At 44.1% G+C, this 27,093-nt stretch overlaps 1 protein-coding gene across 1 annotated transcript in view; it reads left to right on the forward strand.

Annotated features, from left to right (window-relative positions):
* The first annotated feature begins 11,454 nt into the window (after positions 1-11,454).
* Positions 11,455-27,093, forward strand: part of dgkg (diacylglycerol kinase, gamma) — a 66,737-nt gene continuing 51,098 nt past the window's right edge. The window contains exons 1-6 of the mRNA XM_078286016.1: positions 11,455-12,177; positions 17,142-17,218; positions 21,841-21,991; positions 24,902-25,165; positions 25,914-26,066; positions 26,621-26,670. Coding sequence (XP_078142142.1) covers positions 12,111-12,177; positions 17,142-17,218; positions 21,841-21,991; positions 24,902-25,165; positions 25,914-26,066; positions 26,621-26,670 — 762 coding nt within the window. The 5' untranslated portion in view covers positions 11,455-12,110. The remainder of the gene's footprint in view (positions 12,178-17,141; positions 17,219-21,840; positions 21,992-24,901; positions 25,166-25,913; positions 26,067-26,620; positions 26,671-27,093) is intronic.

The following is a 27,093-nucleotide window of genomic DNA, read 5'->3' on the forward strand; positions in this document are numbered from 1 at the left end:
ACAGGGGGAAGCAGAAACACAGAGAGAGAGAGAGAGAGAGAGAGAGAGAGAGAGAGAGAGAGCACTAACCATGCGCGCGTGAGATTCAGCGAGTGAGGGTGGGAGGGAGAGAGAGCGAGAGAGACTGAGTGACAGAACGAGAGTGATAGAGAGAGAGAGGGAGAAGAAGAGGGAGGGCAGCAGAAAGGGGGGGGAAAAAAAGGCTTAATTAATTCAGGCTGGATGGGAGGGATGTTGTTGCTGTCCCCGCCGAGGCTCCAGTGCCTCTGCCTCCATGTAGCCGAGTGTTTGTGTGAGTGAAAGAGAGAGAGAGAGAGGAGGACTAGGCTGCCAGCTGCTGGCTGCTGCCGGCTGCTACTCACTGGGAACCAGACAGCAGAGAACCAGACCAGACCAGAACCGGCCGCGGCTCCAAATCCATGTGTTCACTGAAGGAGCCAGAACAGGGGATGTTACATGGACCGACAGTAGCAGCAATGACCAGAGGTAGGGAAGACTGTCTCTGTGATTGTGTTTCACTTTTATTTCACCTTTCCTTTCCTATCTGTCTCTCTCTCTCTCTCTCACTCCCATGCTGATGATCACTGTTCATTGATCAGAGCCGTCTGATCTCTTTGCTGCCTCCCCCTCCTCCCCGCTTTGCTTCTATTCTCAATTTCTCAGCGTGCATTTCCATCGCTTAAACCCGTATCTTTACCATATTTCTCTCCCTCTCCCATATATCTCTCTGTCTCTTGCAGAATTTCCTTTCCTCATGCCACCGAGCCCAATTTGTTTCCAGTGTGCTCATTACAGCGTACAGCATGTGTACCCAGTATGCCCAGATGTGCCATAACAAGTCTATTTCGCTTCAACTTTTTTTTTTTTTTTCCATTTACTGTATCTGAACCAGCGATGCTGACGAGGGCTTTGTGGTGCGGTGATGTGAAAACGGCATCGCAACTTGTTCTTGTCTTGTAGTTGAGGAGGTTAGAACTGCAGCGCTAATGATAGTGGATGTGATGGATGTATGGGAGGAGATGGATAAAACAAATGTCAGACAGCATTCTGCTTCCAGGAACCAGCTGGGAGACCGACACAATAAATTAACACAACATAATCACCCCGAGACGTATAGTTCAGTTGGTATCAGGTGTCCAGCATCATCTTTCAGTGGCAGGACACTCCTCTGAGGAAAATCAATCTAAAGCCTTTATTTGCATGGCTAATTCAATGAACATATTGGAAAAAACATGTTTCCGCCATATAGTGACCTTTATCAGGGAGGAGCGAGCCAAAGGGCATGGCTAGAGAATCCCATAACAAATACACTCTCTATTTCTCATGACCATGTGTATATGTTCAGCCAGGACACGCTGAATACAACTACATGAAGACCTTGGTGATACTTATAGATATTCCTCTTGACTAAAAACATGCAGTTCAGACCATTTCTTCACCTTGTGTTGTGCTTAGTACTCAGAGGGAGAGGGAGATAGAGATTGAGATATTTGATCACCTTAAAACAATCCTAAATTTATATAAAATGTGTAAGTATATCATGCACATCTTAATATCACTCCCTTTTAACCCCAGGCTGCCTCCTTGAGAGCGGCGCTCTCGCATGAGACGGCCGACTTCTCTTGATTAATCTCCAATCAGCACGCTTAATTACATCTCATCAAGCAATCACCGAATGCAATGGTTATTTACTCCAAGACAGCATCCACTTGATTCATGGGCCTGGTGATAAACATTTAGGCATTCTTTGCCCGAGCCTTGTCCGTGGAGAGAGAATGAGCAGAGCTGAGAGATCCAGGAGAATCAACAGAGAGGGAGAGAGAGAGGAATGAGGGGGGGGGGTGAGGAGGAGAGAGAATCAGACTAGGGAGGAGGAGATAGAAAAGGAGGGAGAGGGAGACGGAGTGACAGAAAGACAGAGAGAGAGAGACCGAAGATGATGACTAAAGAAGGGAGAGAGAAGACGAGAAGAGGTTCGTTCAGCAGCAGTTGCATATGCTGCTCACGTTCTGAGACCTGAGAGGGGTCAGTGGGGGGATTTAGTGTGTGTGTGTGTGTGTGTGTGTGTGTGTGTGTGTGTGTGTGTGTGAATACCTACATACATTTGTGCATATGTGTATATGTCGTTGCGTGCATGCAAGCAAGCGTGCGTCTGTGTATGTATGCAAGTGTGTATGTGTATACATACAGTTGTGTGTGAGTGTGAGAGAGTGTGTCATGTCATATGAATACTGTATTAGCGAGCGCAGTGCCACTTGAAGTCATGTTAACATCCACTATGAGCGGCTGCTTGGTGGTTCTTATGCGTTCAGAGCAGCGATGGTCTGTGGAGACCATGAAGAATGAAGATGGCGGCAAAAACATCCTGACCATGATCAATTTGTCAGTGTTTGGCCACGGCAGACAGTCACCAGACAGTAATTCATCACATGGATTAAGAGGTGAACAATCACCTGTCTGAACATGGATCTACGTGATTAGGACGAGTGCATGCACAGACCCACTCAAATTGATTCCTTCCATTATTTGAGTAAAGGGCATACAGTAGGACGTGGACGGGCCCAACCGGCCTAATCTGATGCACTCTGTACACCAGATCTGCCGGGTTGGTGCTGTTTGTCTCAGCTGGTTGAGCATGATCACTGCATTAGCGACGTTTGAAAGATGAGCTTCAGCTTAACTTTATAATAGGCCTGCAGTGACATTATATGGTATGCCTTTGCTGGAATGTAAAGTATGGATTAGAACGCCTGCTATGTGGCACTATGTATGTCAGGGCACCATTTTCAATGTATGGTAGCAATGTAGTAATGTATTCTCTACTGCACCTTCTCCAATCTTTTCTTTAAATATAAAAGAACAGAAATAATATATTGAAGCACAGTTTTATCCCTGGAGATGCTGTTGATCTTAAAGGGGAATACTATTGAACGAATTGTATTGATTGAATTCCAGTAATGAGTGAAGAGAGTTCGACCCACTCTGGAATCTGTGATGCTGCACTGAGAATAACTAGGAAAAGATGAAAAGGGTGAACGCGAAAGCACCCAGGGTTTTTTTTTTCTTGAGGATACAGATACATCTTCTGTTCAGACTGTTTATAACTGTGAGGTTCATTTGGATATAAAAGCTCAAACAGTCCTTCTACGACTTCACAGTCAATCTATTGATCGCCAACGGAGCCGCTCCAGCTCCTAATGTGTGCCATCACAGAGGAAAGTCTCGACTCTGTGGTTGCTCAGAGTTGCTCGTGTTCGCAAAACATTGAACCGTCAAAAGCCATAGGAAGAGCGTGTAAATTCTCAAAAAAAAACTGGGTGGCATTCCCCTTTAAGTACAGTGCAATCAAGTATCGTGTATAGCTTGGCCTTTCCATTCCCCTCTGTGTTTTAAACTCAATCCCCCTGTTGCCATGACACCCAGGCCCTCCATAAATACTCCTGGTATTTGTGAGGCTCCATCCCCAGGAGGGTAGAGAACAGAAAGCTAGGGCCCTATCTGAGCGCTAGCCTTTAGCACAGCAGAGCTCAGCGCAGTTCCATCCAAAATGCTTTCAGATACTTTGGTTGTCAGCTACAGTGCCATTTCCTAGGCCAGGATCTGTTCAGTGTACTGTAGGTGTTGGCTACAGTGGATCGCAGCACATCCGGGCTAAGTGTATAGCGTTTTGGAATTAAGTCCTTTATGTGAGCAACTGTATGGAATGAGCGATTTGATTTCTTTTTTATTCTTGTAACCTGCAAATAGTCCAACTGCTGTTAGCAAATAGTAGCAGCTCTTGCCAGAACTTCTGAATATGACTACTGACACTGAAGAAAGCGCGATGTTCGTCAGTGTACGCTGGCCCCTGTTGCAAACTGTGAAAAGAGAGGTGAAAAATGAGATGATTCATTCTCTTGAGATGGAAAGAGTTATCGCTGAGAAGATTAAATTTTTAAAAAAAGGACTTAGTGGAAAGATTGAGTTGTGATAACGCGGGTGAGAGGTGAAGATAGTCTGTCTGGGACAAGAGACAGGGATAGTGTGTGTGTGTGTGTGTGTGTGTGTATTTGTGTGTGTCTGTCACTGCTCCTGCATCCTATCTGAAATCTTGACAAGGGATCACGGCACCAGTCCTTTTATGGGCAAAGATAAAGCTTTCTCCGTCCAAGGCCCCTAAGGTTGACCGTGCCCCAGTTCTTTCACTAAAACAACATCAGCCACTAAATTTGTCCTGAGCTATGTCTTTGGCCTGAGCACCTTTCGTCTGCCCTTTGCTGCCTGCCACCAAGGACCTGCTACAGACAAACACACCATGCTGACTGACACTGCTAAATGTCAACCAAATGCAATGAATGCAGATGAAATTATTTCCACCCTATGAGGAATGGTTTGTTTTGGGACTAAATGATTCTATCAGAGGGAAAATGTGAGATATTTACGGAAGAGGATTAGGGCCACATGTGAAAAATTTGAGTTCTGAGACTAATCTCAGAATTCTGTGAATAAAGTCGGAATTCTGAGATTTAAGTCAGAATTCTGACTTTAAAGTTAGAATCTCAGGATTCTGACTTTAACCTCAGAATTCTGACTTTAAACTGAGAATTCTGGGATTAATCTCAGAACTCAAATAAATGTTTCACAAGTCGCCCTAATCCTCTTCTGTAGATATTTTACATGAGTTTTTGCCAAAAACAACAAACAAAACAAAAAAAAAAAAACAACCATTATTTTAAATTGTGATATATTTACTTGGCTAATTAATACACCCCATTCAAAATGGTTGAATTGTATGTATTAGGCACTTTGTCAATCATATCCGCTCTCTTAATGCCCTTTCTGTCTTTATTGTTCCAGCCCTGTGAGCATGGCCTAAGCCTCCCAGACCATTACAAAGAGACTAATGAGCTGTTATAGGAGCTAATTGGTCTGAACACAACAGAGACCTGCCATAGGGTTCAGGTGATTGAAGTGATTCAAGTGTTACATTGGCCAACACCAAAGAATTGATCCTCCTTTGTTCTCAAGGGGAAGAGAATTAAAACCTAGCCCCCAAACGGCCCACACACACTCGAGCTGTGTGCGTGCATCATTTTACAGAAAGCTATGATGACGGCTCACACTCTAAGGTGTGTAGTTAACGTGTGCAGAGGATTTCAGAGGCACACACGCAGGCACACACACACACACACAAAGGTCACAGGAAAATGCAAACCCAACCCAAAGCAGACAACAGCCAAATGAGACTAGCTTACTGCAGGTGTGGAAGGCGTTCACAGTCAGGAAGTATGTGCAAAATGTGTACATAATGTTTAGGATGCACATGCTGTCTAAATGTAGGACTTCTGCATGTGTGATTACACGGTCTGAAGTATGTTAAAGTTTTACAACAGTGTTTACAGGGCCACTGAGCAGCACGTTTCTGCTTTTTTTTTTGTAGAAGTTGAAACAAGCAAAGTTCAGCGAAGGTGATAAAACAATTAAAAAGGAAGAGCCTGTAATGTAAGCTAAATAAACACATTTGTTTTGGTGAAGAGTGGTCTCTCATCTCGGTGTGTGGGGTCTTTGTGTAGTAATAAGTGGATGGTAATTGCAGTTGTTGGGGGCTTGCATTGTGCGATTTGTCTGAGTTGTTATAATCACTTGCTATAATTGCCATGAGACAATCTGGGTAATGGAAACCATCGTCACATCTGGGAGAGTATTGGCATTGTTGACCGCGGCGATGTACACTTCACTGGAGTTCAGTTGACTCAAAGCAAAGTAATGACTGTGGGACACGATGAAAACCTTGAACTTGTGACCTTTAACCTCTCCTTTGTCACTCACTGAGCTGTATAGAAAGGCTCTGCCAGGCCAGCGCTTTCTGCTATGAGTGTGTCTCTAGTTTGCTTTCCCATCACACACATTTTACATATAGGGGTGGTTTCACACATATGAGTAACGCCTAGTAGTCCAGTACTGAAATGATCTTTTCAGTGGAGCTCTCCTGTCCTTTGTAGATTTTAGGTATATTCACAGAGATTTCACATTCACATTTTTAGACGTGTGCATGAAAATCATTTGTTGCAACTTTGATAACATAAAATACACGTCTGTTTTATTTTACTTTTACAAACAAACCAAGGTAAACAAACCTTTCACAGCCTCAAAACACACACAAGACTCATCTGTCGGCACTCGCGCCCAAAGCCCTGTCAATCAATTTGAGCATGAAAAAATTGCCTTTAACAAATCAAAACATAACCACAGCGGTATATCACGACGCCGCTTCAGTCGGAACCGCTACATAATGCAGGTGCGGACTGGGGCTTGAATTCAGGTTTGGAGCGTTGTTTGGTAAGCTACCCCACTAACCGACCTAGTTAGCGGGACGTCTATATTTAGCAAGTGCTTGGATCATGAAGATAATCTTTGCGGTGTAAACGACTGATGTGTGACACAGAAAAGCTGGTGTCGGTACCCCGTTTAATAATATAGTCACATCGTCACACGGCTGACGTATCCACGTCAACGGTAGAAATGCTTAGACGGACAGCGTGCTGCGCGCTGCCGTTATCAGGGCCTCTACACACTCTTCCTGTAGAGAGGGTCCTGCCTAGCCCACAGCATCCTGCTCCACACTCAATGGGGGAATGTTAGTTAGAAACATCCTGTGTGGCATTTTGCTTCCGATTTCATACTCAAGTGTGCTGACATGTACTTTAGGGTAACCGCTTGCTGTTCCGATGGCTGGATTCTCTGCGCGTTATCCTTCCATTTCTGTCCTCCTTCAAACTCCACTTCTCCCTCCCTCTCTCTCTCTCTGTCTTTCTCTGTGAACATAATGATGTCGGCGCTCCTGTTTCTGTTTACCTTCCCTCCTCTTCAGTGCTATCGCTGTAGTGATCATCAGTGTCCTAATTTGGCAGTGCTGCTCTCTCCAAAGCAGACACATCCATGCTTTATGCCTTGGAACACCTCTTGGTTGTGAATGTGCAGACGCAAACAACAACAGCTCAGTGGTGTTGGATCGTGATAATGGCAATAAATCGAAATGTAAATGCTGCATCTTGCAGCTGTCCTTTAGCACACGTCTGTTGTTTATCCACGGAAGGCATCTCTAATTCTATCTCCAACCATGAGGTATTCATATTTCCATGTCCAAATTGGGTTTCGCTCTTGCATTCTCTGTTGGACATGTAGCAGCTTGAAATCAGACAAACCGTGCCTTCTGATCCCTCATTTGGTAGTGCGCTGCGCTGTTGAGCCTGTATGCAGAGTGAAACAGACGGGATGCTGTAATGAACATAATGTACTGTAGAGGTGTTAATATCCTCTCTCTTTCTCTCTTAACACCGAGAGGCTCGGTGACTCACCAAAGCCCATTAAAAACTCAGCGCTGAGACAGGAGAGTCGAAGGAGGCTGATACAATTGACTCTCGCTTTAGGCGGGCCCATTTTCACTCGCTGATTATCGAGAACAAGTAAAAAGCCGGAGAGACACTTCTTAGAAATGAGACAGTGGATGTTGTGTTCTGTGGCACCACGCTATTTTTTTCCCTGACGCCACCGCTTGGCTCCACGGAGGAGAATCCGTGGAGGACACAAGTTTATCGAGAGGCCAGGCAAATCAATCTCCTATGATCTCCCCTCTCATATGGTCTGCGGCAAAGGCATCTTACAGGCAAGCAGAAAGACAGACACACACACACGGACAATTACGCATACATTTTGTAGCTAACAGGACATCTGTTCATCGTACCCAAGGACCCTGATGATCTCGATCTCTCTCTCTCTCTCTCTCTCTCTCTCTCTCTCGGTGCATCTCTTTGCCATGCACTCTAGTGACGTCATTGTTGCCAGGCAACCTCGTGAGCAAAACAGAATCCCTCTCTGCACAGAGGGGAGGCCCCATACTGTTGATTGGCACGTGAAATACTAAACGGGTAAAGTAGGAACGGGCGCTTCACATTTAATAGCTGGTTGACAGTGTAAAAGGAGGATATGGGATGTTGAAAAGTGGCTGTTCTGTTCTGTTCCGTCTGTTTTCCCTCTTATGCAGACTGTGTTGTAGAGAGAGAGTGCTGTTTCGTGACACTGTGATTCCGGTTGGTCCTGGGTGCGTGTGCGTGTCCACACAGCCCTTGTCTATCCTATGCAAACTGCACTCTTGAATCCGACCACAGTCAAATCAAGTGGGTCTGTTCTTACATGACAAACTACTGAGAGAGCGATGGAGAGCCATTTTATGCAACAATGGCTCTATTGTCAAAATGATTCGTGTGCCATCTACAGCTCTGTGTTTATCCATTACAGTTATTGTTAGGGTTAGGGTTAGGTATATTATAGTTACTGGCTAAGTAAAATTTTAGTGGTTCATACTAACCTTCCTCACTTGACTTGTCTATTTTTTTGGACTCGACTTTCATAGACAAAACTGAACTGTTCCTGAGGGGAAAAAAATATTCATATCTCGCTCTTTTGTGGGATAGTTACAGAAATAATGGCTGTGGAAGTTTCTCACGGAACAGCATGGAAACGAAATCCAAGACTTGTGGTAAAAGGATCTTGCCACACTCAGATATTTCCCGTCCTCGTCCAGGTATGTTTCAGTCCAAACTAAACAAACTAAACACGACAAAAAAATAAATCACATGAGACTGGCAACCTCACTATTTAGGTCAGAACTGGTAGAAAAAAATAGGTCTAACGTGCACACACGCACACACAGCACTTCTACCTGCCACTCTCCCACTTTTCTAAGAATTAGACAACGTGATAAGAGGAGCGCAGAGAGACAGCACTCTCAGAGATCAGACCATCTGTTAAATGGTAGAAAGCGGAACCCAGAATAGATGCTGCTTCTGTCTGCAGATAAACTGCTTTTGTGTGCTTTTGTGTGTGTGTGTGTGTGTGTGTGCCTGTGTTCCTGTGTGTGACAACACCACCCAGGAGCCCAATCTGCACCTCTAGCAACCGGCCAGCAAACCCCACGCCCCCCCCTCCTCCACCCCGTCAATCCCCATATTCCTCTTTCCCCCTCTAATCAGCAGCGGCGTTAGATTCCGACAGGTATTGGTCAGGATTTGACTCGGCCCCTCTGCGGTCTCACTGGTGCACTTCAATCCAATTTAAATCAATCTTGATTTGCATTATCCCAAGGATATTAGCAGTGATGCATCTTTTTTTGACGTTTATTTACCCAGGGGAGATTCCCTGAGCACATACGTTTTCTTCTGCAACACCCTGCACCACATTCATTCATTTAAAGATAACAGACATTTTCACTGTTATGCTGACGATACACAGCTATATCTGCCTGTAAAAACTAAAATTGCCTCGCAGACATTAAGTTCTGGATGTCGCAGAATTTTCTACAACTAAACTAAATCAGGAATAGTTATTTTTCACCCACTGAACTCCATTAAATTGATTCAAAATAATTTAGGTACTCTGGCAATGTAAAGCCACTAGTAAGAAACTTGGGTGCAATTGTTGATAGCCTACTAATTTGAGCTTTGATGAGTAGGTTAAGAGAGTTGTTCAAGCTTGTTCCTTTCAAAATTAAGCAGTGTTTATTCCTTAGTGATTTGGAGAAAGTCATCTATGCTTTTATCTCTTGTCTCTTAAGACTACTGTAGCTCTCTGTATTCCTGCCTCAGTCAAAAGTCTCTCTCTTGTCTCCAACAACAAACGCTTGTACAAAACGCACCAGCAAGGATTCTTACTGGAACAAAAAGACAAGATCACATCACTCCAAATTTTTGCATTTTTACATTGGCTACGTTAGTTTCAGAGCTGATTTGAAGATTTTACTGATCACCTTTAAGGCTCGGATGGCTCTGGAGCTACATCACAGGCCTTTTAACCTCATAGGAACCAGATTGCAGCCCGAGGTCCTCAGGCAGGTTCCCATTGACTGTTCCAAAATGTAGATCAAAAACAATAGGCGATCAGGCATTTTCCCATCAGGGCTCCTAGACTTTGGAAGGAACTGCCTGAGGAGCCGAGGCTGGCTAAATCTGTATCATTTTTTAAATCGCCTCTTAAAACTCACTTTTATAGACTTGCTCACTTTTATAGCTCTGCTTTGTTTCTGTATTTCTTGTTTTATTGATTCTGCTGCTGATTGGATTTTATGTTTTTTGTCCTTTTGTTAAGCGCTGTGTCACTGTTTTAAAAGGTGCTACATAAATAAAGATTATTATTATTATTTACAGACATTCATACCTGGGAGCTGCCTGGTACAACCACAATCTAGCTTCTCCCTTTAAGGCACGGTTTGGACTAGCTATATTTCTGAGTTTTTATCCCCCTATGAACCCAAACAACATAAGATCTTTGGCAGAGCTCTTTTGGTCATTCCACAGTTTACGCTGAAGCCTAAAAGAATGATGAAAATTCCTCCATCAGGGCCTCTCAGCTTTGGAGAAACCTGCCCTCTAGCCAACTCAGTGTCCTCCTTTTAAAAACACATTTTTATAAAGCTTGCTTTTACTTGAACTTGAATGGTCTCCATCATGTTTTTATTGTTGTTTTAATTATTCTGTGCAATTGCCCTTTTAGATTTTATTCCTCGTACATTACTTTTAGACATTTTTATTTATCTTGTAAAGTGCGCTGTAACTGTCTTTTGATATAACTCTCTCTTTTCTCTTTTGAAGTCCTCTATAAATAAAGTGATTGTTAAGTTCCTTGGTTTGACAGGAGTTGTTGAGGGAAGGGAGAGCTTCTTAGTATTCTTAGCCAGGATTTAAGCGCACTTCTCTAACCACTGGACTCCTGCTGCCCTCTGTGCTGTTAGCATAATACTCATTTTTTCCAAATAATATTTCCAGTGTTTGACTTTGACAGCACTGTCTTTGATCTGTGTGTCGTTTTAGCTTCAGTTTCTTTATTTGTTGTCAAAGTGAAATTTGTTTTTGGCATAAAGAAATAATTGCATCCTCAATATGATGCGATAATACATAACAGACCAATTCAATTCAATGATTAATATGAATACTAATGATAAAAATGAGTCCCTGCTCCTCAATGCATTTACTGTACATACACCATTCAAATGCTGGTTCACTCTTGACCTCCCTCTCTACTGTATATCTCCTTTTGTATATCTCCATCCATTTCCCTTACCCCCCATCGCTCCCTCATCTCCCTCCTTTGTAGACCGGCCCGGTTAACTGCTTTCAGGTTTATATTTTGCCGTCATCCCTCCCTCGCTGCCTCTCTCCCTATCTCCCTCCCTCATCCCTCTCCCCTCCTCCGTCCGCAATCATCCTCCCCCCCTCTGTCTTTGTGAGGATTTTGAGCTGTTATCGATTTATCTGTTATGATCAGCAGTGTAAAGAGATTCATATATTTTGTACAGCACAATCTCTCACCAGAGAATAATCTTTTCTCTCCCTCCTTTATCTTCTTCTGACTCTTTCTGCCTACTTGTCTTCCCTCTCTCTGTCTGTCTCTCTCTGTCCTTGTCTGTCTCTATCTAGGTCAGAAAAGGTTTTTGTTGCTGCAGCCCTGCTGAGAGACCTCGTGCTATCTTCCAAGCCGAGAGGAGTAGTTTGTTGCTGTGACAGACAGTTGCCTTGTGGACATACAGCTGACTGACATTATCCTCACCGCCGCGGGCTGGCTGGGAATTGAACCGCACAGGGGCAAACCGCATTCAACCCCGGTCAAATGGCTGACTGCCCCCACATCTACCAGTAGACTAAAATAACTTTTTGGGTATTTTGATTTTTTTCAATTTTGGCAGACAATTTCCCACAAAGGAGAAGCGGCAAACGTGACTCAAGCACCTCTGCTTCTACACTCCAGGGTGTATGAAAAGCAACAACCCCCCTTCCTCCATTTATCTACTTGAAAAACACTGCTGATCTCCATAAAATCATTTTTCCAATTTTTCCAATACTCTCAACGCCTCCGCCAGCACTCATGTGGCCTCAGTTATTTCAGCCTCCCGCCTCCTGCGAGCTCACGAGGTGCTTGTCGTAAAAAGAGGCAGAGATGACAGCCCACCTCCTCACCTCCGTCTTATTACGCGACCTGACCCAAGGATAACCATCACTCCCCTAGCAGCGCTTGTGGACCATACACACTCCCATACACCCCCCCCCCCCCGCCTCCCGGGCCCCGCGGCTACAGGCAGGATGGGAGACGGGAGCTGGGTGTGTTTGAGCCCAGCCGAATTTAGCCAGCTGCAACAATACAGCGAGTGTGAGTACCGATACTTCTGATTCTTCGGTTCCTGATTCTTTTTGTGCATGTTTGTGTATCTGTGCCTGGATGAGTGTGTTTCTGCGTGCGTGTCTGGGCATGTGTCTGTGGGTGTGTCCATGTGCATGCATCTTATACTTATAAGCTTTGTTTTCAAAGCCATATAATGTGGTGCAGTTTTCATGTTATACCGTGCCGAAGGCTTCATACGACCCGACTTTACCAAGGAGTGTCAACTCAGTTTAAGAGAGCAAACCATCTCTTGTAGGTTCAAGTAGGAAAGCAATATAAAGTCACAGGGAAAGCAAACAGTGGACTTCTTTTTTACCTGGATGATTGGTGTCACATCTTTCCTTTAAAAGTTGAGTGACTGTACATGCAAATATGAATTTCGGCTTAGGCTTTTTTCAGAACGCCACTTTTTTCAGCCTGATGGTTGAGACTCACGGCTGTTGTTTCCTCACTATCGCGGCCACATTTGTTAGTCAAAAGAGCATCTGTCTTCTCGCTCCTGGTGGATTCTTTGTCGACGATGAATACAGTGTTTCACTCTCACACAAGGCATTTAGTCACACAATCATGCGTTCACACACTGGCACACCAAACACAAACATGGACACACACAAAGAAAAATACACTCTTTCTTTTCATAGACCCACACAAAGTACAACCACACCAGCTGAACATGTTTGATCGACTGAGACTAGAAATTGAATGAAAAGAGGAAGATCACTGACTGAAATGGACTTAAGAACCGAGCTAATGGAGTTCTCAAAATTCTGATATAGTATATGATTACAGAAATGGTTACTCATTATGTGTTGAAGGGTCATATGTGGTTGTACGTATGTAAAAAGGTGTGTGTGTGTGTGCGCCGATCTGTGCATGTGTGTGTGTGCGTGTGTGTAAGTGCATCTATGTGTGACAGAATCTCATGTAGAAGGGAAAAATAAAGATGGTCGACTGGAGACATGACTTCATTCTGTTGCTGGTGAAGGGAGGCTGCTTTCGATTTAGTCCCTTTTCCCTCTCCTCACTCTCTCGTTCATCTGTGAAATTTTATCGATAGCAGCCAACTAAAAATACTCTTAGCTCCACTCTCTCTCTCTCTGTCTCTCTCTTTCTTACTAGAAAGAAAGATTTTATTGCCAGCTCTACAGTGGCAGATGGTTGGTCACGATATTTAGCTCTCAGGATAAGAATAGCATTATGTGAAGTTTTCACTCCATCAGGATTCATTTGCATGCAGAGTACAACTGCCACAATGCCGTGTTTGCAGCGCTAGAAATGAACTCAACCAATTTGGGAACATCATTCCACATAGCATTTAAAGTTGTGTGTGTGTGTGTGTGTGTGTGTGTGTGTGTGTGTGTGTGTGACATCCATGCAGTAGAGCAGGGCTTTTCAACTGGCGGCCTGTGAATCCAGTCCTTTAGTCATTTCAAATAAGCCCTTTGACTGATTCTGAGCAACTAATTAAAAAACAATAGGAATTTATTTATCCTATAAAAATGTATGCACCTTGCGTAATTTTCCGCCAATAACACAAGTAAGTTGTTTGTATTTTCCCGCCCTGTCAGTGCTAGCAGTCTATGGGAATAATTACTGGCAACCTATTGTCAACACTCAACACAGACAAGCTGTGGCAAACTCTTATGTTCTCCCTCTCTCTCTGTGCCTCTGGGTAGCTAGCTTTCCAAACAAACTAGTCACCAAAAGGCTCCTACACTGAGAAAAAAAGTTGGGTCACACCTAGGAAGATTTTCAGTGTGAAAGAGTGTACCTGTGAAATAACCCCCAGTGTTGATTTAGGTGAAGATCTCAGTTAAAAACACGGTGTCTAGTGTCCACAGATGCTTTTGAACACAACTCCAGCAAAACAGATGCTCTCAAAAACACAATCACAAAATCACAAGAAAAGCGTTGCAGCCAAAAGTGTCATGATCATACAGTGCAAAATGCCAAGTACAAAAACACAACTTTCACTTGTGACTAACCTCTAGCCTAAAAAAAACTAAAAACCTAGCTGAAAGATTTAAGCCATTTGTGATGATGAGGCCTTCAATCAGGCTGGAACGCAGGAAATGACGTTAAAGGGTATACTGTATTTTATGTGTAACAGTATTGGATGGATAAGTTTGACTTTTTAGGAAAAAACTGGATTTTACAATGCAGGGTGTAGAAAAGGAAAGAGTTTTTTTTCCATAAAGGTCAGTATTGACAGAAGCCAGTAGGTGGCGCTAATGCAACTTATTGGATGGCAACCGCCATGAAACACTAAAGAAGAAGAGGCTTTAGCCGAACCGAAAGATTTTACAGTTCATTCCGCACCACATTTAAAGTGTTAGGTTGCTATACATCATTAATTATGTCAGCTATACCATTCCAGTTCATACCTTCTTCTCCAGTCAATGGATGTGGCTTTGGCTTCCACCTGGTCTTCATGAACCAGCTATTTGGGAGAACATCAAAATTCGAACAGCTTCTCACCAGGTTGCATGGCCGTGATACCCAGTTGTGCATAGTCCTGGATCTGGTCCTCTGTGGGTCCAACCAATGGAGACACAACGATGAGTACTGGAGTCTCCCTCTGTGCCATTTCCTTCACCACCAGCGGAGCTAGCGGATAGATCAAACTCGTGTCCTGTTCAGTATGAAGAAGAGCGAAAACATCTCCTTTGATAAAAAAAAAAAAAAAAAGGTATAACTTCAATGTATTTGTTCTTCTTTTATGCATTTATCTTAAAATTCTGAATTAATTTAAGATATAGCTTCTTTGACAGCCAGTGCTGCAACTCCATCGCCGCCGCCATTGTTGTTCACTATTCTGGGGCGCCTTCGCGTTGCGTCGCTGACGTCGCCGCACCTCGCGAGACTCGTCTGGCTCGCGAAACTGTCAACATTTCAACTACTATTTTACTGACAGACCCATTTAGGCCTCCTCGCTTGCATCGACCCCAAAAAAGAAAAACCGACGATGAAAACAGGCAATTTAACAATGAGTGGACAGAGAAGTATTTGTTTGTGCCTGCTGGTACACAGCCTGTGTGTTTACTGTGCAGCGAGAGCATCTCTGTGAAAAAGGGAGTATATCTGAGGAGGCATTTCAAGGCTATGCACTTAAACTTTGACATCACTTTTCCAGTGGGCTCAGGCGGTCGTCGACGAAAAATTGCGAGCCTAACCTCATGTAACTATTGTTGCTCATTTCAGTGTAAGTAAGTTTATAATATGTTTTACAAACTCACTGAAATATTACTGGTTGAATGTACCTACTTTTACTTTGTTACATTTGTTTGATAATAATGCACTCAGACATTTATATATTCATAATAACAGGTCTAATAGCCTACCAAAGATTAAATGCATTAATTGTTTACTAAATGGCTGAGTAAAAGCAAAATAATCTGTCAAAAGTCCTAGTACTGTGCCCTATCCTGTCCATGTCAGTGTCCTCTCTCTTGTCACTCTAAATTACACAGGACAAGACACTGCACAGGACAGGACACAAAATGACCTAATCCTCTCTCTTTTCATGATGCTTTTGTTGTGTTATCCAGTATGTGTTTTGGTTTCTGAGCTTGTAGAAGAGGATTGTGATTCATGACAAATGCACACTATAGGATGGTGCCTGGAAGCTTGCAAGGTCTCATTTTCTCTCAGTGATGGTGGAGAGTGGGGGGAAAGGGTTGTATATCACCATGCAATCAATCAAGGACTTAATGAAGGACACTGTGTGTGTGTGTGTGTGTGTGTGTGTGTGTGTCTGAGAGAGAGAATTTGGTTGTTTATCTCTTTCAAAAGGCAGGGTTCCATAATGAAGAGCTTCTATAGGGTTGAATGGTTGGTGTCCATTATAAAGCCATATAGCCACTTATAAACCTCTCTACAAGATCATAATAGTGGCTGTAGCTCTGTAGATTGCAGACTATAATTGGCTAGACATTCCTAGTTTGTGCCTTTGCTTCTCTGTAAAGAATGAATAATTATTTGCAAATGAATGCTGTTGACTTGGATGTATTTGATGGTGGTGTTGGTTCCATGCTTGCAGGTTAATAACCACGTTGCGCATACAGCTAATGCAGTAGACTTTGTATTGTTTACACACCAGGTGCTCTCTAATCACATATTCCTCATCTCAGGTCCTCAACTCCGCTCTCTGCTTGTGTCATTGTGAACGTCTAATGCCCGACAAAAATAGGAAAGCATTACAGCCTGCAAAGCTGCCGAGCACTAAATATAATGAAGTGATGTGTCTGACAGGAAGTCCCATCCATAGTTGATTATGGGAGCTAACATGATTGCTGAAATCAGGTCTTATGAGTGGGTGCATGCATATGTGTGTGTGGGGGTGGGTGGGTGGGGTGTCTGCCCATGCACATGTGTACATGTGACCCCTGCAATTGTATGACAGATGATCGTGGGAGGAGGGTCGTTAGGGTTAGTGTTCTGGACAGAGACTCTGTGACGTGTGTGTGTGTGTGTGTGTTTGGTGGTGGGGAGGTCTGTTTGTGCGTTCATGGACAAGAGATTAGCATCTAAAAGTGAAAAACACACCATGTCCCCCTTTTGCGTATAGTCACTGACAGGGTGACTCACAGGCTCAGCTCAACCGATGCAGCACTTCCCAGCAAAGGCGAGTTCAATCAGGGTGTTCGCTGTAAGATGTGCAATGTGTACTCTGTCCTGAGACGGGATTTTGTCCAAAGGAATACTTTGTTTGTGAGATATGATAAGATCTGCTTGAGGAAATGCGGTTGGTGGCAGTCTGTGTATGATATGGCTCCTTTACTTGAGTCAAAATAAAATAATGCTCTACATTTAGGGAGTTACGTGTTACAAATATGTAGCATCAAATGTAATATCAAAAGTGTAATGCAGTATCATAGTATCAACACTTTCATAAGGAGTATGTGGTTTTGGGAATCCCTTTCTTTATCCGTTTCTCTCTCTTTCCTCCCCAGACTCCACTAAGAAGCTGAAGGATGTGCTGGAGGAGTTTCACGGTGAAGGAGTCCTTTCCAAATACAACCCTGAGCAGGTACGTCCGCACCGCACCGCTCCACTCCTTTATCCTCCATCCGCTCTTATCCTGTTTATCAGGTTCTATTCAGTTCTCTCTCTCTCTGTCCCGTCCGCTCGCTCTTTCACAAACACATGCGCGCACAAACACGCGGCGTGACGTTATTGGATGCAACCGCTTGTTAAGTCCCTCTGACTCAGTGCATTATCCATCACCAAAATGCTTAGTCACTTCCTCCATTTTTAGATGTAGACTGCGGTGGACACACTCAACGCACTCAACACCAACTTTGGCCCCTGACATCAGCAAATCAGCTCACAGAATTAGATCGCCACAGTGACCCGAAACAGTTGGTGCTGTATTTTTAAAAAAAAAAATTTTATGCCGTCATCTGGACTTTTGACGCCCTCGCTAATCTCTTGGCTTTTTTCAGTTCCGACTCTCGCCCCCACCCACCATAACTTTCTCTCTTTCTCTCTCCTCCTCCTCCTCTGTCGCTAACACATCTCACCCACTTATCCTCATCTCCAACCAGCGTCTGAAATGAACTTTTTGGTTCACCTGCCAAGAGTGATAAACTAAATCAAATTACCTGCCAAGAATTATTTTTACCAGGCAAATTAATTAATATACAATTTTCATAGAAATATGTCACCCTGCCCATTTTCAATGCTATTTTGTGTATAGAATGGGGTACTGGGTGAAGCATTCAATGAAGTGACAAGAGCAGATTTATCTTGATTTGTCAGTCAGTCAGGAGCCTGTTTGATACAGAGCCATTGTTTTGCTTGATTTGATTGGCTCACAGTCAGAAAGAGTACTGTACGGTGGGCAGAAGGGTCAGAAGGGACAAAGTTTGAAAACAGGCAAACACCAAAGACTGTATTCAAGACATTCAGATGTTATCGTTTCAAAAAGTTTATGGCCAAGGTGGCGGGTGACCCTTATTGATTTATCCACCAGAGACACGTTTTACTGTCATTTGGCGCTTGGCAGGTATTAAATTCAAACCCTGACTCCAGCCCTCCTCCTCTTCTCTCCTCAACACCTTTTTTTCCCTCCCGTCCAGCTCCCGCTGTCCTATCCTTTTTTCTCCGCTGCCTCCAAGCCCGACTCCATCTATGTATTATATTTTCCTTTTCCCTGTCTTCGCCTTCCTCCTCTTGCTCCACCTCCCTCTTCATTATCACCTCCGCCCTACTGTCAGCTTCTCCTCTTTATTTGTGATGACATGACTAACAGCCCGGCTGGATGTTTGGCGCCATAGGAACCAGTCAGACTCAAGAGGTCATGTGGTCTGTCTGAGACCGGACCTTGACCAGGCGCCATGGCGACAACCGTGTGTGGTCACCATGGCGCTGCTCCTGCCGCCCATTAGCTTGTGTGTGTGTGTGTATGTGTGTGTGTTCCTACCTCTAATGACTCATCAGTCCATGGTGCCAGCTGTAGTGGAATCTACTCGGAGCCTGCTGGTGACTGTGACACACTGAAAACCCTCTCCTTCTTCCCACTTTTTGCTTTTATCTACCTCATTCTCAGCCAAACTGTGCTCCTTCCTCTTCCAATGTAGATTTAAAAAAAAAAAAACGACAGAGTGGGAAGGTTAGCGGAAAAGAAGAATGATTGACATGTTAAGCCATCATCAGCATTCAAAGCCATCATCCCTTCCCTCCGATCAGAATAGCAGACAACAGCAGCAGCATTTTTCTCAGTGATTGATGAGTGACGGAGAGACAGAGGCTGTACATTTCACCCACAGGGTTTCCCTTGACAGCTGTTAATGGCTAGATACCCATCAGGCCTGACAAATTTATCACTGGGTCATTTGGTTGAGCTCATTTGACAGCAGAATTGATCATGTCACATAAAAAACGGTCTTTTTTTTGTCACCCAAGCTGCAGCACAAAGCAGTCTTTTTATAAATTGTTCTACTTGGTTTTTGGTGTTCAACTGATTTTCTGATTAGAGAGTACCCATATAGTAGTCCTTGATGTGATGGAAAATGGTCATGGGAACTTGTCAACTTGTTTTTACAAGAGAGATACAACCAGAAGGACATGTTACCATCAACTGCCTGTTGTGTTGTAACCATTTAGGGGTGTTTCAAAATGCAAACAAAAGAAAACGAATAAGAGAAATAAACCACTAAACAACAAAACAGGCTCAGAAACGCAATTGCTGTTTGTTAACAGTGTTAAACTGTTTTAGGGTGGATTTTTCTTTAATGTAAGCTAGTTTCCATTTCCGTCCATGGAGTAGGCTTGCGTGGAATATCGGTTAAGTATTTTTCTGTAGTCTTTCACTCTGATACATCGCACCCTGTCTAGATAGACAGAGATCTACTCTGCCATTCAGAGATCTAGAAAAGACGGTTCTTTGGCTTTTCCTCCGCAGAAGCACTCACCCCTCATAGCCCCCTTATCCCTACCTTTTAAGGCCAGAGGAAATCAATCAAATCATTGTGGAAGCCGTGCCAAAATGAAAAAGATTAAATGAACCATGTAAATGTGTCATAGTTGCCCTTGAGAGATATTTGCAGATTGGCGGCCTTGAATGTGATCCAGTGTGCCTGCTCACAGAGGAAACGATGGGATGTCGGTTAGACTCTGGGGGGAAACACGTTTGCTAGAGGGACGGAGAAATTCCACAAATCCTATAAAATCCATCTGGGTGCACTTATTTCGAGGAAACATATTTATGAACACAAAGCTCTCTGTATTTTACGACGTTTGTGTCTATGATTTTGAGTGTGTGTGGTTTTATGTGTGTGTGTGTGTGTGTGTATGAGAGGGAATGAGAAAGAAGGGAATAGTGATATATAGAGAGAAAGAAAAAGTGAGTGTGTGCGTGAGAGAGAGAGGGAGTTGCACTAATGTGTGTGTGTGTGTGTGTGTGTTTTCTATGGCATGCGTGTGCATGAGCATATTTCTCTGAATCTGCCGTGCTCCACGATGCACAGCAAATTAAAGTCTCGTGGTCGGTTTGGCCAAATAAGGAGAAGAGAGTGATATGAATAATGCCTCAGTGGGCCCGGCTGGCTTTGGGAGCTCTCAGGGTTAGGTCAACAGTGCAGAACCGAGGGAGGATCCTCATCACGGTGTGTTCTTCTGTGATGGCCGTCAATTACAACAGCTCTGAACCCACGGAACAGAGGGAGACTACAGGAATATGTCCATACTAAGACCTGATGTGCAAAAGAGTCCGGCTTCATATTGTCCTATTTTGGTGCGACCCAAATGTTCCCTGCGAGGAAAAGAGTTTAGTTGGCCCAAACGGCCTCAAGATGTCTCAGCAGTTTATTTGTATTTACTTGAGTCCGGTACCAACCCATTCAAACCATCGGGGGAAATCTGGATCGCATACCGTGTGGCAAGACGCGGCTAGTCAAATGCGGTTTCTGATGTGATGGAGCATATACAAAACAGATAGATGTGAAAAATATACATAAAAGTGTGATTTCATTGGCAAAATCCATTTTTAATGTCTCAGACACGGAAAACTCCATGTCGAAGTCCACAATTGACCCAATCCTAGCGCTGTTCTTGCAGTATGAGGTCAAGAATTCCTGTAAGGTTTTGAATAGATCACATTATGCAATTTAATTACAGCAACATATTGAGGCCGTTCAGCCAAAGGTTTAGTGTGCCTGGGTGAGAATGATTAACCAGAGAACCACAGCTGAGAAGAGAGAGAGAGAGGCAGCCAGCCTGGTCCGAACCCCGACCACTAGCATCTTCATTGGAGATGTTACTTTACAGAAAGTAGCTAACCCCTTCTCTCCTTCTACCCACTCCTCCCTCACTCCCTCCTTCCTCCTCCCTCTCCTTGCCACTATTCCAACTGTTAAACAGAAGCAAGACGTTCTCAACCAAGTAAGCCTCGGCCCGGCGGGCCCTGCATGCTGTGTGGTGTCTGTGTCAGCAGACTGCATGCACATTCTGTCCAGCATTTAACATGACATAACCCCGTCTTATCCGCTACAGATGGTGATCTTTCACCCTACCAGAGGGGAAAGGGCAAAGTTCATGAGGGTCATTGACTTGAGTTCAGTGCTACTATGTTCACACCACGTGTCTGAGGGAGGTGGGGGGGTTCACAGGACATTAACAATGACATTTAGAAACGGTTCTGAATTCAGCACCACAACTCAGGAATGTTTATATGACATGTTTGGCTGTCTGTATTGCTTTCCTTACATCTTTGGTTTAAACCATCAGACCTTTGTCAGGACGCAGTTTCCAGCCCCTCCATTCTCTCCTTACTAAGCTTAGAGAGATGTTGTCTGGTGGTCAGTTGACCGGTCTGCCAGACTGTGCGCTTTTGACATTTTACTGACATTTAAAGCTTTAAACAAGAGAAAGTTGTCCGTGCCATGAAATCCATAAAGTATGTTTGCTCTAATGGCTTAAAACTATGTGTTGTCATTAAGATCACTATTTTCAAAAAAGTATTGCCATCTCATCCGAAATTAAGGCTACAGAATTACATTCCCGGGCAATTCAACTTGAATCTGAGAGTCCATTACATTTTTCTCATTATTGTAGCAACTTTATCATCCATTCATTATTGTTGTAAGCTTAATTCAAGAGCTTGAATATTGTGGTTCTGTTCACCTATTTGTCCTTTCCTGTCCTCTGCAGCCCATCGACTATGAGGGTTTCCAGCTCTTCATGGCCACTTACCTGGAGAACGACATCCCAGAAGAGCTGTGTCAGCACCTCTTCACCTCCTTCAAGAGCAAGACAGGAGGCTGCTCTCCTGACGTGTCCCGTGCAGGAGCAGGCATGCTGGGTAGGCCATTTGTTTGTATCTCTACCTCCACTGATCCCGTAGTTAAAGTAATAATCCATGACATTTTCATATAAGTAAATTTCCGTTTTTGCTACTATCACCAATTGATATAACACAACAGTGATTCAACCTATATTTAGTTCATGAAAGCTTTTACATTTGCTGTTCTAAACACCCGGTGTTTGGTAGGTCCTTCCTGGGAAAAATCCTCTGCCACACAGTTTTATGTTTCTGGCAGCAGCAACAGTGGTGAACTGGGTAGTTGGCAGGAGCAGTGATAGCAATCATGGCTGAACAGACAAAGAAAAGCGCTCCACCTACAGAAACTCAAACTTCATCAACAGAAAATCCAAGAAAAATACTCACAATACTGGACACACTGTTTGATTGAGAGGTGATCTCTGGGAAGAGCAGTGCAGAAACACCACAGCAATGAGCGCTGAGCAACAAAGATGAAGACAAAATCTAGAAACAAGAATCTCAGGAATTACCGCTTTAATCCAATCAGATTGGCTCTTGACAGTTAAAACTAAATTTACTCTTTCGCTTTGATGCTGCACAAATGTGTGCAGGCATGTATGTGCACCGTCATACATGCGGACAAATAGACAATCATTGACACATACGCACAGACCCACACACACACATGCTCATGAACCATGTAACTGATTACTCAAGGACTTCATACTGACTAGAGCTGTGGCACAGCGGCAGACAGACATCTTTGGGGCGTTCTCGTTCATTACTTGCACTGTGCAGCTTGTAAATGTGCGTCTGCCTCCTCCCGTCCATATGGGTTTAAATACGAGTGCTGTGTGGGCCCTGGCACCGGGCTCACTGGAGAGCAGCTGAGCAGGAGACAGATGGAGAGATGGAAGGACAGTCGAATTAGAATATCTATTTCTATGGTATTATTGGCCTCCTATCTATAACAAGAGACATGGGGGATTGGCAAATGATAAATCCAGCACTTGTGAAACTAACAGGCCAACAGTGTAGAAATGCTAAACAGGGATTATAGCATCTCATCTCTTACGTTTTGTTTTTTGTGTCCCAGTGGCTCAATTGGCGATGTCCCAGGTTTGACTCCATCCTGGGACCTTTGTTGCATGTCATGGGACTGGGAGTTCTCACATAGATAGGAATAAAGAGAGTTTCAATCATCTAAATGAGACAAAATAAATGCATTGATATTTAAACTTTGAGGAAGCAAGACTGCGCAACCCCTTTTACTTTTTAATCCAAATTTAGATCTGAATCAATTACCTCTTCGAGATTTATAGCAGCAGGTTTAACACTGGCCAATAGATTATTAAGGTTGTCTCTTGGCTTGAATTATTTTTTTCCTGTAACACAATCTAATGTAACTACAGGATCTTCTTTATCTACTGTTTTCTTAACATTATCTGCATACTGTACATTGGTAGCATTCAGAGCCACAGTTTGTCTTAGGGATCAAACCTAATTTAATCATGTTCATACAGTACTGTTACAGTGGAAGCCCGCATACAAGTGACAGGCATAAATAGTGCGCGTTAATCAAAGTCAGCAGGCCTAGTGATGGATTGCATAGTTAGAAAAATACACACAAATCTTTGTTGGCAAATCAAATCACATGAGGCTTTTCTGGGAGATCAGTGGTTGGTGTGGAGGAATCAGGCTGAGGAAAGTCTGCTGCTGCTTCAGTGTCTGTGTTTGGGATCAAGTTCTCAAGGAGAGACACCTGACGTAGCCTACGGCGCCACCTGGTGGTGAATTCACAGACTGATATGATGGAACTGTTGAGTAACATTTGCCAATCTGGTTGGAGCTAGTTACTGTTATACAGGTCAAATCCTTTTGTATCCTCCTATGATGTTTTCGGTGACTTTAGTGATGTAATTAAAGCTGACTATGACCCTTTCAGCAGTGGCGTAGACTAATGTCATCATTATATCTTCTGAGACACAGGGAGCCTTTATATGCCTCCTAATTGCAAGAGAGAGTTTGAGGAAGTCTGCCTAGTGTTAACAATGTTACCATCACGATGATGTTGCAGACAGCTAGTGAATGCTTCTCTAAGATTTATGTGCTACTTTCTGCTCTCTGGGTCCAACATAATATCTGTCTCTATAATTCCTGCTCTCCTGCTCCTTCCCATATAATAAAGGAGACCTCTATTACATCAACTGAAAGTGCAATTGAGGTGGAAGCATTAGTTTTCTGCTCATGACAGTATTCAGTGGATCCAAAATATAGCTATTATTATGTTGTACTTAGAATAGTTCATTTAATTCAGATGTATAGCTTGTCTCCTAATGAAAACATCCACTTTTTATTTATAGTTTTATCATCTTTTGTATGTAGATATATAACTTACACTCTGGTTAAGTTTTCCCAGACTTTCACTCATTCTCTGTGCCTCTGCCGCTCTCTCTTTTTCCTCAAATCTCACTTTGACTGACCGCAGAAGCCCGCTCCATTGACGCAGGCATCTCTATACAGACTGAAGTGGCCTGTGCCCCCATTACAGGTACAGGGAACAGGCCGACTATGCCATCAGGGTGATGTCGTTTTAATGGGACAAGAGCCCTGCTGGCTAATATCCCCCTGCTCCCTTGTCAGTGTGCTCTTGTTGTGTTGGTGTGAGTTCATACGGTATTTTGCCTGTGGATGACAGTGATTTTGATGGTATTATTGCTTTGCGAATGGTATTGTTGTAAGGTTTTAAAGCAGTGTTGTCGACCCCCCCACTTACTCCTTCATGTTGCCGCTTACGACGCATCGATTCCTAAAGTAATCACCGCTTTGCACATCTAACATCCCTCATCCCCCACCATTTTTACATTTTCTGTTCAACTCATTCATCTTCATCTTCTCTCTCTCTCTTACTTTGTCCTCGTCCGTCCCTCTGGGCGTCTGCTCTGACAGGGATGAATGGGAAGAGCATCCTATCAGCCATGGGCCGACACACGCCGGAGCACTCCAGCGCGATGACCGCCGCGGGCTCGGGGGCCACCACCTCCCCTTGCTCTTCCCGCTCCTCCTCGCAGCGTTCAGGGACTGGGGCCCATACGCCCGGGGGGTCCCACCGATCGCCCTGCACCCAGGTCAAACCCTCAGATAGCAGCAGCAACGCCCTGACCCCCAACGCTGGTCCCGCCAGGTCCCCGGTGTCCCCCCACCTCTCGCCAGGTGAGGCTAGCTGCAGTGAGACCAGATAAGAGTATAAATGGTTATTATCACAGTTATTGTAAGTTGCTTTAGAAAAGTGCATCGGCTAAATGCCTCAAATGTAAATTGAAAGTAAGGCTAAGGCCAAAGATTTGACCGTAATTCAGCTTCACATTGCTATTCTAATTTCCCTAGAATGCGTTTAGTTGTTGAATTTTGTATTAATCAGTCATTTGGTTGATCAGTGAATGAAAGTTTAGAGTTCATGCACATTGGAAACACACTGAGGTTGCTGGGTGAAATGAGAGCATCTATTTTAAGTCTCCTGAGGTTTATTCCATTTTCAGGAGCATCATATGTAAAGGCAGTTGAATAAGAGGTTTGTTATTAGGGCATTTCTGGAGTTAAGGTGTATATTAAAGTATTACAATGCTGTACTGTTAAAATTGTCCACCACTGGAACGTGACTCGACCCCTCTTGGTGCTGTTAATGTGTTTTGGCTCTTCAGATTGGTTTGCCCTGTCACATGATGTCACATTTTTTTGGTCAGCAGCATGTGGCATCATCATCCTCTTTCTGTATACTGTGCATTGTCAACCTTTTCTCCACTGCTCTGTTTTGTCTCCACCTGTTGTTCTCTGTAAGCTCAGTACACTCAGTGTTTTCCTAAATTCATGCAATTAATTTCACCAGCAGATGCAAAACAGAGTAGAAAGAGTGATGGTGTGCCTGTGGGCCGCTCTGAACACACGTGTTGTGCGTCTACAGAGAGGAACCGGTCAGAGACGCGTCTGTCGCTGCGGAGGAGCCCGTCGCCCCAGAAGGGCTCCCCCCTGCCGTCGCCCCAGGTGGTCTTCCTGAAGGACATCGTCTGCTACCTTTCCCTGCTAGAGAGGGGAACGCCGGAGGACAAGCTGGAGTGTGAGTGACAGGGATGGAGATGAAGGTAGAGGGTCAGCTCCTCTCTCATGGGCATGTGGAGTGGGAGCAGCTGTCATAATTATGCAATATCTGTGTGTTTTGCTTGGGGATGGTGGTGGTGTTTGGGACTCACAAATACCTCTGACCTCAGCTAAGGTACCTCATGTCAGCTAAGGTTGAGACTAAGAGTAATAAGGCCCTTCCTTGCTCCTCTCGCCTGCCTCCACAGGGCCAGAGCTACCTCACTTCCACGTCCTCATTAGCAAGAAGCCACAGAGGGCAGATCAGCGACATCCCTAAGCCCTGGTGTGCCCAGTTGACTTCTTCAGCGTCTAAGGCTATATCCGCACACACACTGACAGGGCTAATCTCTGTTAACTGCCACCCCACCCTCCCGCCAGCAACACAGAAGTGGTACGCTCCACCCCGCTTTAACCCCGTGGCCCTCTGGAGAGAGTCCAGGAGGGAATGTCACATTGCAGCTTCAGACAGCGACTCATTATCAGTGGATATCTGAGTCATCATGGGATCTCTGTTCTCTCGTTCCCCTCTAGTCATGTTCCGGCTGTACGACACAGACGGCAACGGGGTGCTGGACAGCTCGGTGAGTGGACTCTCTGTTTCTGTGTTTCTGTATCTCAGTAACTCTCTCTGTCTCCCTCTTTCTCTGTCTTCTCTCTCGATGTCTTCTCTCTCTCCTTGCCCTTTGCACAGCAGCTCCAGGAATAGCAACCTGAGCACTCGGTGACAGCGGCTGTGTTTACATGAGATCATTGTTAATAGTAGGATCTGCCGCTCTGTTCAGTTTCATAATAGCCATGTGCTGGAATGGTTTCATAAACAGAGAATGTCCTCTTTGAATTCAGTGTACTCTAAATTGTGATATATGCCGCACTATACATAGTACACAGACAGAGGAGTTTAATAGTTTTGCACTTCAACACTTTCTCCTGTATGGAACATCTGTAAGTTATGACTTGACTTAACGCACATCGTTCACATCATAAGCAGGGGAGTTTCCACATTT

The sequence above is a fragment of the Centroberyx gerrardi genome, chromosome 10, assembly GCF_048128805.1.
Source record: "Centroberyx gerrardi isolate f3 chromosome 10, fCenGer3.hap1.cur.20231027, whole genome shotgun sequence".
NCBI classification, from domain to species: domain Eukaryota; kingdom Metazoa; phylum Chordata; class Actinopteri; order Beryciformes; family Berycidae; genus Centroberyx; species Centroberyx gerrardi.